Raw genomic sequence first — 19,981 nt, forward strand, 5'->3', positions numbered from 1 at the left:
CGAGGCGCATATTGAAGATAATGGAAGACATGTCCACATTTACTTTTCGTCAGCCAACAAGATGAGTAGGCCTAACGAACAGCAAAAGCACTAGCCTATGTCAATCTACTATCCCCCATAGTACAAAAGTTGGCTATGCTATTCTGTGCAAGAAATAAATATTCCAAACATAGTCTGGGACAGTTGTGGGATGCGATAGATCCCAGATTAATACAACCACTAGCATCAAAAAAAACTGTTTTAAGCAATGTGGCTAATGCGACAGATCAGAACGTGTAGCTTAAAATGTTGATAAACGATTAGGCTATTTCTTCACATTTTAAGCTTAGCCATGCGCACACAGCATTAGGCTATAAGCATGAATGTTCCATTAGCAGGAAAATACCATTCTCAAAAGTGACCACGAATGCAATTATGCATGTAATGCTTTTATTATAAAGGTGCATTTTTATGGTGAAACCCACGCCCTGCGTATGTATGCCAGTTAGGCTCTACCCCCGTTGTAAAGCGGATTAATGTGCTTAATTAGAGTTATTTGGCCACTTTAGTTGTGATACAAAAATAATGAAAACATATAGTCTAGGCTACATGAAGTGTGCAACTACGATTTGAAAAAGTCACAACAACAAAAAGCCTGCGTTGTTTCTTGCCCTATGCTGGGCATCATTCACAAGTGATAATATATCAATCACAAGTGAAAGGCTAATATTGTCTCCCATCACACTATTCTTAATTTAATCTTGTCTTTACATATACTAAATAATATATGTGTGAAATTTGTTTTAATTTAGAATGGACCATTATCATGCACCTGTATTGAACAGGGGCAGGGGGGGGGGGGAGACATGTCATCTATGCACTTAAGTAGCGAATGAAGGATGCTTTTCCCGTGGTTAATTTTCATGCCAGCCAGGTAGGCTTTACTCCTGTTTTAAAGAGAAGCAATTTGCTTAATATTAGGAAAGTTGAGAAATAAATATAGTAAGTCTAGCCTTTAGAAAGTTGAGAAATAAATATAGTAAGTCTAGCCTTTAGAAAGTTGAGAAATAAATATAGTAAGTCTAGCCTTTAGAAAGTTGAGAAATAAATATAGTAAGTCTAGCCTTTAGAACGCTGGTGGGATCACTCTGTTTTTTTACTCAATAGCATAGGCTATAGAATTGTTGCTCAACATGAGCTCATGGGTTGTTTGATGAGATTTTCGATTACATTTGCATTGATGTCATAGTGATTAGAGGAACAATAGAGTGCTGAGTACCAGGAAGTTAGCAAGTTTGGTAGGCTACTAATGTTCAGCATCAGAGCTTAGAGAAACCTAATTACTGTGACTAAACGGTCAGGTGGAATTTGACTGCTGTCATGACTCGTGACCTCCAGCGTGGTGGTAATACGGTCACCGTAACAACCCTAGGTCTGAGCTGTGTGTTAGCTGTTTGAACAGACCGGTTTGTGCTTTTAACATGTCAATACCTCTCACAAAGACAAGTAGTGATGGAGTCAATCTCTCCTCCACTTTGAGCCAGGAGAGTTTGACATGCATGTTATTGATATTAGCCCTCAGTGTACATTTAAGGGCCAGCCGTGCTGCTCTGTTCTTGGCTTTTAGTTTTTGATATATTTACGACTAGATCATTACTTGCTACCCATTCTGAAAGTGACTGCAGCTCTATATGAAGTGCGGCAGTGATTTGACTTACTGTGGTCAAGCTGAGTAAATACTGTAAGTGGATGTAAACATTGTAAATCTTTATGGTAGAGAGGTTACCTGGGGGTATCTTTCCTGTTCTCCAGGCTGTCACAGAGCCCCTTAGACGGGGTCGACCTCCCGCTGCTGTCAGGGTCATGGGAGGGGGGCATGGGGTAGGCCTGGTTAGGTAGGGGTGTGCGGCGGCCCTCTCCTCCCCCTCTCTGGGGCTTGATGGGGCCGCTCAGGCCCGTCTCTGAGCTCCTCTTCATGGCCTGTAGCTGGGCCAGGGGCACGATGTCGCAGGCCTGGGGCCGGTGCCACACCGTCTGCTGGCTGGCACTGTTGTAGTAGTAGAAGCGGTTGTTGTGGCTGTCAAACAGCTCCCACCACTGGCTGCCATCGGACTGGCGCACGGCGACGCCTGGGGGGGGCTCCCAGCCACACTCCCCCGAGGCCAGGTTCACGTACATGCGCTCCTGCGAGCGCGGCTCCAAGATCTCCACCCAGTCACAGCTGGAGAGGAGAGAGGGGGAACATGGCAAATGTAGTCAAGTTTTGAAGACTGTACTGTATACGACCACTGTATACTGAAAAATACAGTGCTTTCAAAATGTATTCACACCCATTGACTTTTTCCACATTTTGTTGTGTTACAGCCTGAATTAACAATTTATAAAAATTTGATTTTGTCACTGGCCTACACACAATACCCCAAAATGTCAAAGTGGATTTATGTTTTTTGAAATGTTCACAAATTGATTAAAAATGAGAAGCTGAAATGTCTTAAGTTAACATGTATTCAAACCCTTTGTTATGGCAAGCCTAAATAAGTTCAGGAGTAAAAATGTGCTTAACAAGTCACATAATAAGTTGCATGGACTCACTCTGTGTGCAATAATAGTGTTTAACATGATTTTTGAATGACTACCTCATCTCTGTACCCCACACATACAATTATCTGTAAGGTTCCTCAGCCGAGCAGTAAATTTCAAACACTGTTTCAACCACAAAGACCAGGGAGGTTTTCCAATGCCTTGCAAAGAAAGGCATGGTGAAGTTATTAATTACACTTTGGATGGTGTGTCAATACACCCAGTCACTACAAAGATACAGGCGTCTTCCCTAACTCAGTTGCCGGAGAGGAAGGAAACTGCTCAGGGACTTTACTTTAAAACAGTTATAGAGTTCAATGACTGTGATAGGAGAAAACTGAGGATGGATCAATGACATTGTAGTTAAACCACAATACTAACCTAAATGATGGAGTGAAAAGAAGGAAACCTGTACAGAATATAAAATATTCCAGAAAACTTGGATTCTGTTTGCAATAAGGCACTAAATTAAAACTGCACAACATGTGGCCAAGAAATGAACTTCATGTCCTGAATACAAAGCGTTATGTTTGGGGCAAATCTAACACATCACATCACTGAGTACCACTCTTCATATTTTCAAGCATGGTGGTGGCTGCATCATGTTATTGGTATGCTTGTCATCGGCAAGGACAAGGGAGTTTTTTGGGGATAAAAATAAATGGAATAGAGCGAAGCACAGGCAAAATCCTAGAGGAGAACCTGGTTCAGTCTGCTTTCCACCAGACACTGGGAGATGAATTCACCTTTCAGCAGGACAATAACCTAAAACACAAGGCCAAATCTACACTGGAGTTGCTTACAGTACCAAGACGACATTGAATGTTTCTGAGTGGCCTAGTTACGTTTTGACTTGAAACTCTATGGCAAGACTTGAAAATAGTTGTCTAGCAATGATCAACAAACAACTTTAGAGCTTGAAGGTTTTTTTGTGAAGAATAATGTGCAAATATTGTACAACCCAGGTGAGCAAAGCTCTTAGAGACTTACCTAGAAAGACTCACAGGTGTAACCGCTGCCAAAGGTGACTCTAACATGTATTGACTCAGGGGTGTGAATACTTAAGTAAATTTGATTTCTGTATTTTATCTTCAATACATTTGCAAACATCTCTAAAAACATCTTTTCACTTTGTCATTATGGAGTATTGTGTGTAGATGAGTGAGAGAAAAACATATATTTCATCCATTTTGAATTCAGGCTGTAACACAATAAATGTGGAACAAGTCAAGGGGTATGAATACTTTCTGAATCCACTGTAGGTCAAAGCAGTATTTTTCTCCAACCTGGAAAAATCAGTGATGATATCAAACATTTTTGATCAGCTATGTGAACACGGACCAAAGGGATTTGTCTTTGTGTACGAGTCTGGTGTGTGTGAGGGCTTTCCGGTCCTAAACATACAACCATTCCACAGAGTAGCTGAGTCAGACTTGAGTTAGGTCGTTCTGTTGTCGAGTAAACAACAGGTGCAGCAGCTATTGATCCCTACTAGTCCTTAGCCAGGAGCTACTTCACTGAAACGACGGTATCCACGACTCCTGCCTCAGACAGTTACTCTTCCATACACATATACTCCCTGAAAAGTGAGAGCCGGTGAGAGTGACCCAGAATTAAACAAAAATTACATCCACAGGTGGCTGAAGGGTTGAAGTAAGTGGAGAAGGAGGGTGTGTTTAACACCTTTCCCTGAGCCCGTGCTCTCCTGCTGACCACGGTTGGATGAGTTCCAGGGCTAACCTCCAGGGCTAACCTCCAGGGCTAACCTCCAGGGCTAATCTCCAGGGCTAACCTCCAGGGCTAACCTCCAGGGCTAACCTCCAGGGCTAACCTCCAGGCCAGTGGACAGAGAACCAGGGGAAGCTGGGGCCATGGTCTACTACTCTCCCTAGGCTGGCTGGATGACAAAGAGGCCCGGGCCCTGGTCCCAGCTCCCAGGTTCTTATCTCCTCACGGAGAGGCCAAACAAAGGAACCAGGCCAGGGATTAAGTGGCATCTAATCCATTGGCCCACCAGGCAGAGAGAGAGAGAGAGAGAGAGAGAGAGAGAGAGAGAGAGAGCGTGAGAGAGCGAGAGAAAGAGCGTGAGAGAGAGAGAGACGCGAGAGAGCGCAAGAGAGAGAGCGAGAGAGAGCGAGAGAAGCAAAGCCTTGCTATTGAACGAAGCCGCCATAGGCACTTCCTAACCTCCTGCCAAATATATGACCACATTAGAGACACATATTTCCCACACATCACACAGACCCACAGAGAATTTGAAAACAAATCCAACACTGATAAACTCCCATATCTGTTAGGCGAAATACTGCAATGTGCCATCACAGCACCAAGATTTGTGGCCTGTTGCCATGAGAAAAGCGCAACCAGTGGAGGACAAACAACATAGTAAATACAACCAATATTTATCTGTTTATTTATCTCCCCCCACTATTCCTACTACAACTATTTGCATATTGCTAAAACACTGTACATAGCTGATAATATAACACTTGACATGTCATTACCTTTTTGAGTGCAATGTTTACTGTTCATTTGATGATGCTGTTTATTCTCACTTTTGTTTCTTGTTTATTTCACGTGCTTTGGCAATGTAAACATACGTTTTCCATGCTAATAAAGCCCCTTTGAATAAAGAGAGACAGAGAGAAATATAAACACACACACAAACACAGGATACTGTTGGGGACTGCATTATATATACCCGGGCATGGCTCTTGTGTGAACAGATATACAGGTATTACACAGGCTAGTCAATCAATCAATCAATCAATCAATCAATCAACCAATCAATCAATCAATCAATCAACCAACCAATCAACCAATCAATCGATCAATCAATCAACCTATCAATCAATCAACCAATCAATCAATCAATCAATCAATCAACCAATCAATCGATCAACCAACCAATCAATCAATCAACCAATGAATCAATCATGTCATTCTCACACCCAATGAACACATACTCATACACACATGTACATCAGCACAAAGATGCTTTCTAGGTCAGCCATTCTCCTGAGGGCCCAGTGCACAGCAGCTCTATATACACACCATTAATCCCAGTGCATAGCAGCTCTATATACACACCGTTAATCCCAGTGCACAGCAGCTCTATATACACACCATTAATCCCAGTGCATAGCAGCTCTATATACACACCGTTAATCCCAGTGCATAGCAGCTCTATATACACACTGTTAATCCCAGTGCATAGCAGCTCTATATACACACCGTTAATCCCAGTGCATAGCAGCTCTATATACACACCGTTAATCCCAGTGCATAGCAGCTCTATATACACACCATTAATCCCAGTGCATAGCAGCTCTATATACACACCGTTAATCCCAGTGCATAGCAGCTCTATATACACACCGTTAATCCCAGTGCATAGCAGCTCTATATACACACCGTTAATCCCAGTGCATAGCAGGTCTATATACACACCGTTAATCCCAGTGCATAGCAGCTCTATATACACTGTCAATCCCAGTGCATAGCAGCTCTATATACACACCGTTAATCCCAGTGCATAGCAGCTCTATATACACACCATTAATCCCAGTGCACAGCAGCTCTATATACACACCATTAATCCCAGTGCATAGCAGCTCTATATACACACTGTCAATCCCAGTGCATAGCAGCTCTATATACACACTGTTAATCCCAGTGCATAGCAGCTCTATATACACACTGTTAATCCCAGTGCATAGCAGCTCTATATACACACTGTTAATCCCAGTGCATAGCAGCTCTATATACACACCGTTAATCCCAGTGCATAGCAGCTCTATATACACACCGTTAATCCCAGTGCATAGCAGGTCTATATACACTGTCAATCCCAGTGCATAGCAGCTCTATATACACACTGTTAATCCCAGTGCATAGCAGCTCTATATACACACCATTAATCCCAGTGCACAGCAGCTCTATATACACACTGTTAATCCCAGTGCATAGCAGCTCTATATACACACCATTAATCCCAGTGCATAGCAGCTCTATATACACACCGTTAATCCCAGTGCACAGCAGCTCTATATACACACCGTTAATCCCAGTGCATAGCAGCTCTATATACACACCGTTAATCCCAGTGCATAGCAGCTCTATATACACACCGTTAATCCCAGTGCATAGCAGCTCTATATACACACCATTAATCCCAGTGCATAGCAACTCTATATACACACCGTTAATCCCAGTGCACAGCAGCTCTATATACACACCATTAATCCCAGTGCATAGCAGCTCTATATATACACTGTTAATCCCAGTATAAGGCAGTGGCGTGAAGTGGGCTTAAAACACAAAACTACATGCTAAGTAGCTTTCCACCAACCCAGTCACCCACCCACCCACCCACACGCTCACACACACACACACACACACACACACACACACACACACACACACACACACACACACACACACACACACACACACACACACACACACACACACACACACACACTTGTTAAACATGTCAGTAAAGAAAGCAAGGCCCGCACAGTCTTTCACACACACAAAGGATGGAAGATCACCCCACACACCTGCTAAAACCTCTCAGAAATGTTAAAGGCTCACAGATTTGGTTTCTGTGATAAATGTGTATCAAAACAATCCCTGTCACAGTCTACAAATTGCACACTTCTTTTATTTAACTAGGCAAGTCAGTCAGGCTACCCTGCCGCCGCCACCGCAGGACTGCTGTGCTCTATGGCGCTGTACACTCTGTTTGGGGAACTATCCTATGGAGGTCAAACCCATCAGAAATTGATCCTCAACATATACGATAATTCTATGTTGAGAGAGAGAGATAGAGAGAGCGAGAAAGAGAGAAAGAAATGGATGGATAAAGAGTGAGAGAGAGAGGGATAGAGAGAGAGAGAGGAGAGAGAGAGAGAAAGGGATAGAGACAGAAATGGATAGAGAGAGAGAGAGAGAAAGAGAGAGAGCGAGAAAGAGGGGTAGAGAAAGAGAGAGAGATGTATGCCAAATGTATGACCATATTAGAAACACATATTAGAAACACATATTTCCCACAAAGAATTTGAAAATAAATCCAATTTTGATAAACTCCCGTATCTATTGGGTGAAATACCACAGTGTTCCATCACAGCAGCAAGATCTGTGACATGTTGCCACAAGAAAAGGGCAACCAGTGAAGAACAAACATCATTGTAAATACAACCCATATTTATGTTAATTTATTTTCTTTAACTATTTGCACATCATTACAACATCTATATAGCCATATTATGGCATTTGAAATATGTATATTCCTTTGAAACTTGAGAGTGGAATGTTTACTGTTAATTTTTTATTGATTATTCCACTTTTGTTTATTATCTATTTCACTTGCTTTGGCAATGTAAACATGTTTCCCATGCCAATAAATCCATTTGTATTTAACTGAGAGAGAGAGAGAGAGAGAGAGAGAGAGAGAGAGAGAGAAAGCGATACAGACAGAAAGAGAGAGAGAGGTAGAGAGAGAGAGAGAGAGAGAGAGAGAGAGAGAGAGAGAGAGAGAGAGAGAGAGAGAGAGAGAGAAAGCGCTATAGACAGAAAGAGAGAGAGAGGTAGAGAGAGAGAGGAGAGGTAGAGAGAGAGAGAGAGGTAGAGAGAGAGAGAGAGAGAGAGAGAGAGAGAGAGAGAGAGAAGATAGAGAGAGAGAGAAAGCACTATAGACAGAAGATAGAGAGTAGAGAAGAGAGAGAGAGAGAGGTAAGAGAGAGAGAGAGATGTAGAGAAGAGAGAGAAGAGAAGCACTATAGACGAAAGAGAGAAAGAGTATAGATATAGATAGAGGTATAGAGAGAGAAAGGTAGAGAGAGAGAGAAAGGTAGAGAGAGAGAGAGAGAGAGAGAGAGAGAGAGAGAAAGCGCTATAGACAGAAAGAGAGAGAGAAAGGTAGAGAGAGAGAGAGAGAGAGAGAGAGAGAGAGAAAGCGCTATAGACAGAAAGAGAGAGAGAGGTAGAGAGAGAGAGAGAGAGAGAGAAGATTATAGAGAGAGAAAGGTAGAGATAGAAGAAAAGTAGAGAGAGAGGATATATATAGAGAGAGAGAGAATAGGAAAGCGCTATAGACAGAAAGAGAGAGAGAAAGGTAGAGAGAGAGAGAGAGAGAGAGAGAGAGAGAGAAAGCGCTATAGACAGAAAGAGAGAGAGAGGTAGAGAGAGAGAGAGGTAGAGAGAGAGAGAGAGGTAGAGAGAGAGAGAGAGAGAGAGAGAGCTTTTTAAGCACGCAGGGCATTCTACGCCATTAAAAAGCAAATTCAAATTGAAATACCTATTAAAATTTGGCTAAAACTAATTGAATATGTCATTGAACCAATTGCACTTTATGGCAGCGAGGTGTGGGGTCCACTTGCAAAACAAGATTTCATCAAATGGGACAAACACCCCATTGAAACCCTACATGCAGAGTTCTGTAAGATTCTCCTACGTGTCCAGAGGAAAACTACAAACAATGCATGCAGGGCAGAATTAGGCCAATATCCACTAATAATAAAAACTCAAAAAAGAGCAATTAAGTTTTGGAAACATCTAAAATACAGTGACCCCCTCTCATATCATTACCAAGCCGCCCTGCAATGCCAAGAGCTGAGCAAAGAAAAGAGTCCCCTCATCCAGCTGGTCCTGGGGCTGAGTTCACAAACCTGTTCTACTAACACACTGAAGCCTCAGGACCAGAACATCCAATCCAACATCCAAAAGAGTCCCCTCATCCAGCTGGTCCTGGGGCTGAGTTCACAAACCTGTTCTACTAACACACTGAAGCCTCAGGACCAGAACATCCAATCAATCAGAATAAACCAAATTACAACACAGTCAAAACAAAACTACATTGCTTATTGGGAAACACAAGCACAAACACAAAGCAAAATGCAGTGCTATCTGGCCCTAAATCGACAGTACACTATGGCTAAATATTTGACCATGGTTACTGATCAAAACCTTAGAAAAACCTTGACAAAGTACAGGCTCAGTGAGCACAGCCTTGCCATTGAGAAGGGTAGACACAGGAAAACCTGGCTCCCTGTAGAGGAAAGGCTGTGCAACCACTGCACAACAGCAGAACCTGAGACGGAGCTGCATTTCCTGACAAAATGTCAAAAATATAAAACAATTAGAGAGTGTCATTTCCCCAAATTTGAAATCCTTATTCAAGGTTTTAAAGACCTCTCTGATGAGGATAGGCTACCCATCCTGTTGGGGGAGGACGCAGAGAGCTGTGGGTTGGCAGCGCACTACATTGCTGCCTGCCATAAGTTGAGGGACAGTGTCTGACAGACCAATAAACCTGCACATGTCCTCTACTGTATGATTATTGTTATTGTTGAATGTATGGTTATATTGACCGTTGGTTATTGTTGTTACTGTTGTCCCGTTGACAATTTTTGATTCTCATTTTTATTTATTTTTTATATTGTAAATATCCAAAGTAAGCTTTGGCAATATGTACATTGTTACGTCATGCCAATAAAGCGAATTGAATTGAATTGAAAAAATTGAGAGAGAGAGAGAGAGAGAGAAAGCGCTATAGACAGAAAGAGAGAGAGAGAGGGATATATAAATATATATATATATCGAGAGAGAGAGAGAGAAAGACGGGGAGTTTCTCAGACTAGCATGTGACTTGGGTTGCAAAATTCTTTCAATAAATTCCCTGGTTTCCCTGGAATCAGGAGCAAAAAAAGGATCCATTCCGGAATCCTCCAACCAGGAGTTCTGGAAAACCAGGGAATTTATTGAATGTTTTTTTGCAACCCTAGTCACATGCTAGTGGTCAAGCGGGATGGATGCTGTGTCCAGCTGCTAGCTCGGTCAGTAGTAGAGAGCTAATACTGTACACCAACCCCACCCTAGAACCACACATAGCACTGTGATGCACGACTCAGACCACTCAACCCACCACCTGACAGGCAGCTGAGACAGAGCTGGAACTCGAAGGTCTCTTAGAGCTCAGTCTCCCCTGTCTGTGAATACGGTCCTTATACAGCTAGTAAAGTCGCTGACTGGGTCTGTGTGTGGGGCGCTGCTCCCTGTGCTCTCACCCAGTGGTATTACCCCCCACAGCCTGGCTACAGGCCTGCTTTGCTCCTCTCAGTAAGACTGAGTTTGATTCCAGGCCGCCCTGTCCTAGCCTGGCTGCCACTGCATCAAATCCCACCCAGCCAGGGACATAATGAGATGAACTGTAGGGTTTACGGTACACACCATGGCATCATGACATCGCTCAGACACACTGACACCTGGGACACCGGAGGTCGCCACGCCAACGGCATAGCTCGGGCGTCATCCTCAGAACCCATACGGAGGAGAGGAAACTTGGCCGTTGTGTTGCGAGTCACAGCACCAGAGAAAGACACGCTTCCAAATGGGGCATGACGAACGAGCACGCACGCGTTCACGCACACTCTGATACCTGGCCTCAGAGAACTAAGAAACAGAAGGGGAAAGCTGTATCTGTCAGTGTGGGGAAACAGACTGGAGGCCACGTAAAGAAAGAGACATAATATGATTGATAGCGCGGCTGTACGTGATCCTTGTGTTATTGTGCCCTAGAGGCTTTGCCAAGCACAACTTACTGTGTCTGTGGCAGAGAGAGGTCTCAGTACAACTTATCAACACCGCAGCACACTGCCGAAGGCTTTAACGCGGGTATTTTCCCCCCCAGGCTTTTCGCAAATTCACAGGTAATTGTTGGGACAGTTTTGGTACAATCTGGAACTTTATAGTTGTGCCAAACATGTGAGAACAACCTGGCCTCTAGAGCAAAGAGAGGTTGCTGGAATATCTCTTAGACAGTCAAGTCTTTAGGAACATGCCCACATGCCCAGACTAGACCTGGGGCTGACTCAGCTCTCACAACGAGCAGGGCTTAGTTTAGATAGGGAGGGACAGGGGAAATATTCAGTAACTCATACACTCCTATTCCAAGGAGTTTAGTTTGCCAATAGCTCAACAGATGAGTAAATATTACATGTAAAGTGCATGCAAGCCGGGGTAAACAATCAGTGTCGTCCCTGAGCTGATTAAGTGAATCTGACTGGGTGCATTCTAATTAAAGAGAGACATCATTCTGTGAACTTGAACCGCAGTTTGATTTTGTTTATGAATCTCATGAGGGCATACAGTATAGCCTAGATATCCTCTCTCTCTCTCTCTCTCTCACACACACACACACACACACACACACACACACACACACACACACACACACACACACACACACACACACACACACACACACACACACACACACACACACAAACACAATCATTCAGAGCTGCCGACTTGGAATGGAGCACAGAGCAGCAATCACGAGAGGCATCTCCCTTATGTGGGTGGTTGGGAGAACAACACTCTGGAACAAACAGAAGCCTCCCGGGGCAGCACAAAGCAATAAACTCCTCCTCCCGCTCCCACCATCCCCCAAACAGCTGGCAGCACCCCGACAACAACTTGGCGTTCCTTCGCTAGAAAACTTCCAAGCAGCAATGGAACATGGGATACTGGTTTGTTCCGTTGGTTTCTTTCTCTTGGGACTTGCATGTGAGACTCCTGTAAGGCTTGGGTAAGACTCCTGTAAGGCTAGTGTTAGACACCTGTAAGACTCCTGTACGGCTCATGTAAGACTCCTGTAAGGTTCATGTAAGACTCCTGTAAGACTCCTGTAAGGCTCCTATAACACTCCTGTAAGGCTCATGTAAGACTCATGTAAGACTCCTGTAAGGTTCATGTAAGTAAGGCTCCTGTAAGACTCCTGTAAGGCTCATGTAAGACTCCTGTAAGGCTCTTGTAAGGCTCATGTAAGACTCCTGTAAAGTTCATGTAAGACTCCTGTAAGGCTCCTGTAAGGCTCCTGTAAGACACCTGTAAGACTCCTGTAAGACTCCTGTAAGGTTCATGTAAGACTCCTGTAAGGCTCATGTAAGACTCCTGTAAGGCTCATATAAGACTCTTGTAAAGGCTCATGTAAGACTCCTGTAAGGCTCATGTAAGACTCCTGTAAGGCTCATGTAAGACTCCTGTAAGGCTCATGTAAGACTCCTGTAAGGCTCCTACTCCACCATTATTATTTTATCCATCCTGTGCCATGCATGTTCTAGACACACTGCTCATGTGGATCTCATCTGACAGGTCCAATCGTGAGTTGTGCTTGTCTCTCGTTCTAACCTCAGTGACAAGGTGCACACTACTCCTCCGCTGCACCAGGGACTATGTTCAGCACGTCAACATTATGGTCCCAAAAAACAGAACTGTGCAAGATGAACGCTTCCATTATTAAACACTACTGCAGTGTCACAGTATGACGAACAACAGCCCAGACAAGCGGAAGCCATTCACATGAGGAAGTAGAGGACTAACTGGTTCGGTTTCAGCTCTCACAATCACATTATGGTGTTATGACTCAGCACAGTCGTTATCATTCACTGTGTCCTACGGGTTAACGAGTGATCTCAGTGGCACAGAGAGGACAGCAGAGCCAGATACCTGCAGATTTTGCTCATCCCAGCATCAATAAGCATTTTAAGGGAGACTGTGTTGTTAACTGCCTTGTTCAGGGGCAGAACGACAGATTATTACCTTTCAGCTCAGGGATTCGATCCAGCAACATTTCCGTTACTGGCCCAACGCTCTAACCACTAGGCTCCCTGGCACCCCAATTCTACAACGTTCCAGAACCTCCTCTCCTACTCTACAGTAAAAGGAGGCACAAGAGAAGTGTTTGGAAGAGATAAGAAAGGGAGAGGAAAAGGGAGAGAGAGAGAGGGAGAGAGGGAGAAAGAGAACCTGAGCCTGAGCACATGTTTCTAAATACAGGATCTGGTCCGACTTGAGTCTACTTTCTTCCAGAGCTCGTGGCATGTGACTCCAGGCTACCCACAAAGGGTGAACATTAGCATTCTGCCCATGCCAGGCTGTCCATACCATCCTGGCCTCACACCCAACTTCCACTGGAGCTTCACAAAATGGCCACTGAGACACATCATTAGCCAGGCCAAGCTGGCAGAGACACCATTCCACCCCCACCACGCCCCAACTCTGGGTCTCCATAGCTGGGTTATCCTTTGTGTGCCACAGGATGAACGATCTGCGGCTTGGCCACTGGAGCAGGTTTGCCAGCTGTGCAGTGATGAGTATCTTGGACAGGTTTCACCCCCGGCCCACTTCAGTAGGGCTTTAGTGCTGTCCTGTACAATGAGACTTCTTTAGACACCGGGAAATCGCTCAGTTCACCTGAACCCTCTCTCAACTCTCTCTCTCTCCTTGTTCCTGTGTGTAATCAGGACTGTCCTGCTGCTGATTCCCACAGTCATGCTCAGCTGCTGCTAAGGCCTTAAGGCCTGGGACGGGGGTGAGGGGAGGGGTAGGGGGTGGTCGTGTGGCCACAGCAACAGGGCTCACCTGTTCCCCTCACTTCAGTTGTGTAAATCAACACGGAAGCCTGAACTCCCCCCTAACGCCAGGCCCCACACACACACACACACACACACACACACACACACACACACACACACACACACACACACACACACACACACACACACACACACTCTCATCTGCTCCAGCTCTGCCAACACGGGCTGCAGCTCTACGAGTAATTAACCCGTTTGGCTACGCCTGTTCTGCTTACCCCGCTGAAAAACAATCTGTCCTTCTGATTATTCACACAATACTTTTTCTGCTTAGTACAAATATCTGTTCCCCCACTTACCCCTGTCCCATCCCTCACACCAGACAAAAGGACTGTTGCTGCTCCCACAGAACCTACTTCCTGTTATTGCTGTTGTTCTTGAGGACAGAGAGAGACACTGAAGAGAGAAGAGATCAAACACAACCAACAGTAACGTCCTTCTACTGTAACTCTCTGGATTTCTCCCTGCTCAGACACATACCCACCCTGCGGAGTCTAAAATCCTGCCTCAGTCAGAGCGCAACACGTGCCGGAAGGGAAGGTGTGTTTGGAGCTTTGTTGAGCCTTCACGTCACAACAACGTCACAGAGATGAAACAAAATGGTGAAGTTGTACAATGATGTTGTAACAGATGATACCCTGCTGGATATGGAGGTCAACGACGGACATGGCATGTTGATCGATTATGACTTTCAGTTGTTTTTGAAATTCTACTACCACTAAGTTCTCCTCATGACAGAGACGGAAGATAGAATAGATGTTATCAGGAAGGGCTGTATATATTTCAAAGGGCTGTGTGCTAAACTCAGCGAGGGGTTGTTGTGCTGCTCTCTGTCCAGCTGTTTAAACCGTACCAGCAGTCTTTGTGCTCTGCCATCTAAGCATGGAGCCTATATCTGTCTCTGCCTGGGCCCCAAGGGCCTTATCACAACCTGTATCACAGCTCATGTAAGCATGCACGCGGGTGCGTGCAGTTTGTCCAATGTGAGTCTCACTTGCCCATGTACGCCTTAGCATTGCATAGTTACGACTAAGGCTGAGATAGCGTCACCTTTACCTTGAACATTCCCAGATTTCTGTCCAAAGGCTCTGTGAGCCAGACCGCTCCTAAAGAACACGACATCTCATGTAGGGAGAGGTGGGCTGTCAGCGGTAGAGCAGCCACAAGCACCTGTTGCTGAGGAACAAGTTGTCCGTGTTGAGGGCACGGAGTTGCAATTTGTACCAGAGGGAAATGTAATGCAGCAGAAAAATATTGTTGTAGAAGGTAAGGATGGATCTGAAGAGCCAGTTCCTCAGACTGGTGAGGAGGTGCCCACTACGAGTAATGGGGTACAGGAGGGGGTTCATGTGGGGCTAGTCTCCCAGGTAGTGGAGGAGATGCCCACTATGAGTAATAGGGTACAGGAGGGGGTTCATGTGGGGCTAGTCTCCCAGGTAGTGGAGGAGATGCCCACTATGAGTAATAGGGTACAGGAGGGGGTTCATGTGGGGCTAGTCTCCCAGGTAGTGGAGGAAATGCCTGGTATGAGTGATGAGGTGCAAGTGAGAGTGTTGAGAGGGATGTGGTATGAGTGATGAGGTGCAAGTAGGGAGTGTTGAGAGGGATGTGGTATGAGTGATGAGGTGCAAGTGGGGAGTGTTGAGAGGGATGTGGTATGAGTGATGAGGTGCAAGTGAGAGCGTTGAGAGGGATGTGGTATGAGTGATGAGGTGCAAGTGAGAGCGTTGAGAGGGATGTGGTATGAGTGATGAGGTGCAAGTGAGAGCGTTGAGAGGGATGTGGTATGAGTGATGAGGTGCAAGTGAGAGCGTTGAGAGGGATGTGGTATGAGTGATGAGGTGCAAGTGAGAGCGTTGAGAGGGATGTGGTATGAGTGATGAGGTGCAAGTGAGAGCGTTGAGAGGGATGTGGTATGAGTGATGAGGTGCAAGTGAGAGCGTTGAGAGGGATGTGGTAGAAGGAAGTCAGGGGTCTGTGGCCTCAGCTGAGGAGGGTCAGGAGAAGGATATGGACATCTCTGTTGATAAGATAGTAGCTGGTGACGACTCAGTTTACAGTCTAGAGGAGGTCAATGGGTTCCTGGATCAGACTTTTGGGAAATCTGTCAAATTGGCAGATTATTTTGATGTTGATAAGTTTGAGGTCAGCTGTGATGTTACAGAAGACGGTGGGGTTAGACCAGTTAAGTGAGAAGAAGCGTTTTCGCTTGAGGAAATGTGTTACTGCTGTCACAGCAGCAAAAGGTAGTGGGAAACGTGGTCAGCTTAAGAGAACATTTAAATAATGACGATGATCATGCTTCATAGGATGTCGTTTTTCTCTTTGGTTTTTCTGTAGTTTCTTCTGCTTTCTCTTTTCTATATGGAGGTACTAAGGGGAGGTTCTATCAATATTAATGGTGGAAGGGACAGGAATAAGAGGGCTTGGGCATTAGAAGTAATAAAACAGAAAATACTTAATGTAGTTTTTCTACAGGAGACACATAGTGATGAGGCTAATGAGGTTGACTGGGGTATGTGGTGGGAGGGACAGCATATACTCAGTCATGGTACTAATTTCAGTGCTGGGGTGGCAATTTTGTTTTGCTCAGGCTTAGGGGTGACTGTGGTATCTACAACAGAGATTGTCAAGTGTAGTAGGGTTGAAGGTGTGATATCACTCCTGTGTGTTTCTCTGATCACCATATTGTCACTGTTGATTTTCCCTTGTCCACGAAGGTCATCACCTTACTGGTATTTTAATGGGGCTGGGAGCCGGGAGGTCATCAGGTCAATCAATCTGATACAAGAGCTTCAGAGGAACCGTGTACATCTATTCTGGTCTGGACAACACTGGATTACAGCTGCGGCCCTGTACCTGCCACTGAACGAGGTGGACAAGGCCTGGTGGACATCTATTCCAGGATCATGGCTTTCTGGCTTCAAGCAGCCCAGAGACTGTTGTACAGAGACGGTTCTAGCAGCCCAGACTGTTGTACAGAGACGGTTCTAGCAGCCCAGAGACTGTTGTACAGAGACGGTTCTAGCAGCCCAGAGACTGTTGTACAGAGACGGTTCTAGCTGGGTCAGCCTACACAGTGATGAGGAGAGCAGGCTGTTTGGGCTTAGACAAGCACCTTTTTCTCTTAGAGCTGGAGGGGGGTGACTGGCCTGACTCTATTTTAAGAGTCTGTTATGCAGGTTTGGAGAGTTCTTGTCAAGTCCCGTAAGGCCGGCACGCCACCAGGGATGTGGCTTTTTGAAGAGCCTCTTTTTCACTAACTTCCTATTGAAATAGGACAGCTGACCTCCAGTGGAGGATAATACATGGAGACATAGCCACCAACATGCATCTGGTACACCTGGATCCTACTGTTGGGGAGGGGTGTCCATTCTGTGTTGAGTCTGAAACTCTGGAACATCTGTTTCTACAGTCTCCCAGGTTGGTCAGGATGATTGACCTGATCACTTCTTGGTTCTCAGCTTTGGGAGAGATTTTCTCTTCCCAACTGTTTATATTTGGGCCAAAGTACAGGTTATTCGGGGACAGCCTATTACAAACTGGTTAACAATATTGATCTGTTTATGAGTATATGGGGTATTCAGAGTCTGTTGTGTTTAGTTAGTGTGGAGGAGGATTTGGTGCTGTGTTTTTAATTGATGTGTAACTATGGTTTTGTATGAGTTTTTATTGTGTTGTGGGCTCCCAGATCCAATAAAGATTATTTAAAACTCAAAACTCTCTTTCTCTCTCTCTCTCTCTCTCTCTCTCACACACTCACTCACTCACTCACTCACTCACTCACTCACTCACTCACTCACTCACTCACTCACTCACACACTCACTCACACAGTCACAATCAGCTTCTCGAAAGGCATGCATTAGTCAAACGCCGGGAATAATTTGTGTAGACTAGTGCCTGAGCAATACTGGGAGTGTGTTAACGTGTGTGTGGCAAGGGTGCAGTGATTTACGAGTGGCAACCTGCTTCTTCTAAAACACATTTAAGGGGAAAATAGAGAGAAGAAATCCTTGGCCTGAGGGCTACCAGAATAAGGTCAAGGGAGAAGAATGAGACTGGCTGAGGGCTACCAGAATAAGGTCAAGAGAGAAGAATGAGACTGGCTGAGGGCTACCAGAATAAGGTCAAGGGAGAAGAATGAGACTGGCTGAGGGCTACCAGAATAAGGTCAAGGGAGAAGAATGAGACTGGCTGAGGGCTACCAGAATAAGGTCAAGGGAGAAGAATGAGACTGGCTCAGGGCTACCAGAATAAGGTCAAGGGAGAAGAATGAGACTGGCTGAGGGCTACCAGAATAAGGTCAAGAGAGAAGAATGAGACTGGCTGAGGGCTACCAGAATAAGGTCAAGAGAGAAGAATGAGACTGGCTGAGGGCTACCAGAATAAGGTCAAGGGAGAAGAATGAGACTGGCTGGTGAAATAGTACTGTTATCACTCTGAAACACCAGAATGTTCGGATATTAACAGTAGTCTGCCAAAAAGCAGTGGGCAGCCCACCAAACAGTTCCCTTTCTACTGAGCTCACATTCTTAGCAACTCAGCACAACACAAAGAACATACAGCCGTTCTCCTTCTGTGCTCCCCTCTCCTTCTCCTTCCTCCAGAGCGTAGCGTGCCTGTAGCCTCCTTCCTACACTATGAAGAACCTAATCTGGGAGAGTAATCAGACACTCCTGTTCACTCCTCACTGCGTTACTCCTTTCTGGGGCAGGAATGAAGTCCTGTTATAGCACTGAGCATTGAGACCCAGTACAGGACTCTACAGTACACACACACACACACACACACACACACTAGCATGTCCCTGGGAGCAGGAGGAGAGGTGTTGTTGACTGACTGGCCCTATATTCAGCCTTGTTTCTGCAGCTCAGTGCAGCTCCCCAGTGGGGTCAAGGAGCTGCCTATACAGGGCAGGAAAACTAAAAATACACCCAGCCAGCCAGCAACCACAAGACAAAGACTCAAAACATGTGGCACCTGTGATCATCATGCCAGAGGACTGATTCCAAGTTTCTAAGACATTCCTGTCTGTCTCCCAACTCCTCTCTCTCTCTCCCGTCTTTCTCTCTCCCCCATCTCTCTCTCTCCCCCGTCTCTCTCTATCTCCCGTCTCTCTCTCTCTCCCAACTCCTCTCTCTCCCGTCTCTCTCTCTCCCGTCTCTCTCTCTCCCCCATCTCTCTCTCTCCCCCCGTCTCTCTCTCTACCCCGTCTCTCTCTCTCCCCCCGTCTCTCTCTCTCGTCTCTCTCTCCCCCCCGTCTCTCTCTCTCCCCCGTCTCTCTCTCTCCCCCGTCTCGCTCTCTCCCCCGTCTCTCTCTCCCCCGTCTCTCTCTCTCCCCCGTCTCTCTCTCTCCCCCGTCTCGCTCTCTCCCCCGTCTCTCTCTCCCCCATCTCTCTCTCTCCCCCGTCTCTCTCTCTCCCCCGTCTCGCTCTCTCCCCCGTCTCTCTCTCCCCCGTCTCTCTCTCTCCCCCGTCTCTCTCTCTCCCCCGTCTCTCTCTCTCCCCCATCTCTCTCTCTCTCAATTATGGTGAGTTCAAAAGCAAAGGATCGTATGGCCTTGTTCTAAATATGAGACCTGTCACTATCGGCCTCAACACACTCAGTGCTGTAGCAGGATGTTTACTGGCAGGCGGAGCAGCAGCCTTAATGATGTATTGTCTTTGCACTACGTCTATGTGGAATACGGTTGTTATTGTTGGGGGGTAGAGCTCATGGAATAAAACCAGTAGCCAACCAAATCTCCCGGGGCCAAACTACATGCCAATTTCCATTTCTCTGAGTCCATCACGGCCTATATATATACACACACGCCTGCTATGGAAGATATGACCTGTGTATAATTGTTGGAAATCCGTGCACTATAAAAGGCAGTCATGGATAGGGTTTATGTTTCAGTGTTTAGATGGGGTTAAAACATCAGCCAGAGTAACCATGATGATGGCGGTTACAGCAGGGATTATCTCCTCAAGGTCAGGGGCAA

General features: G+C 45.5%; 1 protein-coding gene across 3 annotated transcripts in view; it reads right to left on the reverse strand.

Annotated features, from left to right (window-relative positions):
* The window catches only part of LOC115165958 (rho GTPase-activating protein 39-like), an 83,430-nt gene that overhangs the window by 46,398 nt on the left and 17,051 nt on the right, over positions 1-19,981 (reverse strand). For 2 of the 3 annotated variants that reach the window (XM_029719504.1, XM_029719502.1), the window contains exon 2: positions 1,766-2,200. In XM_029719504.1, the coding sequence (XP_029575364.1) occupies positions 1,766-2,200 (435 nt within the window). Of the gene's footprint in view, positions 1-1,765; positions 2,201-14,296; positions 14,449-19,981 lie in introns of those variants that run through there. The other variant, XM_029719503.1, reaches the window with a different exon arrangement.

This window comes from Salmo trutta, chromosome 28, assembly GCF_901001165.1.
Source record: "Salmo trutta chromosome 28, fSalTru1.1, whole genome shotgun sequence".
Taxonomy (NCBI): domain Eukaryota; kingdom Metazoa; phylum Chordata; class Actinopteri; order Salmoniformes; family Salmonidae; genus Salmo; species Salmo trutta.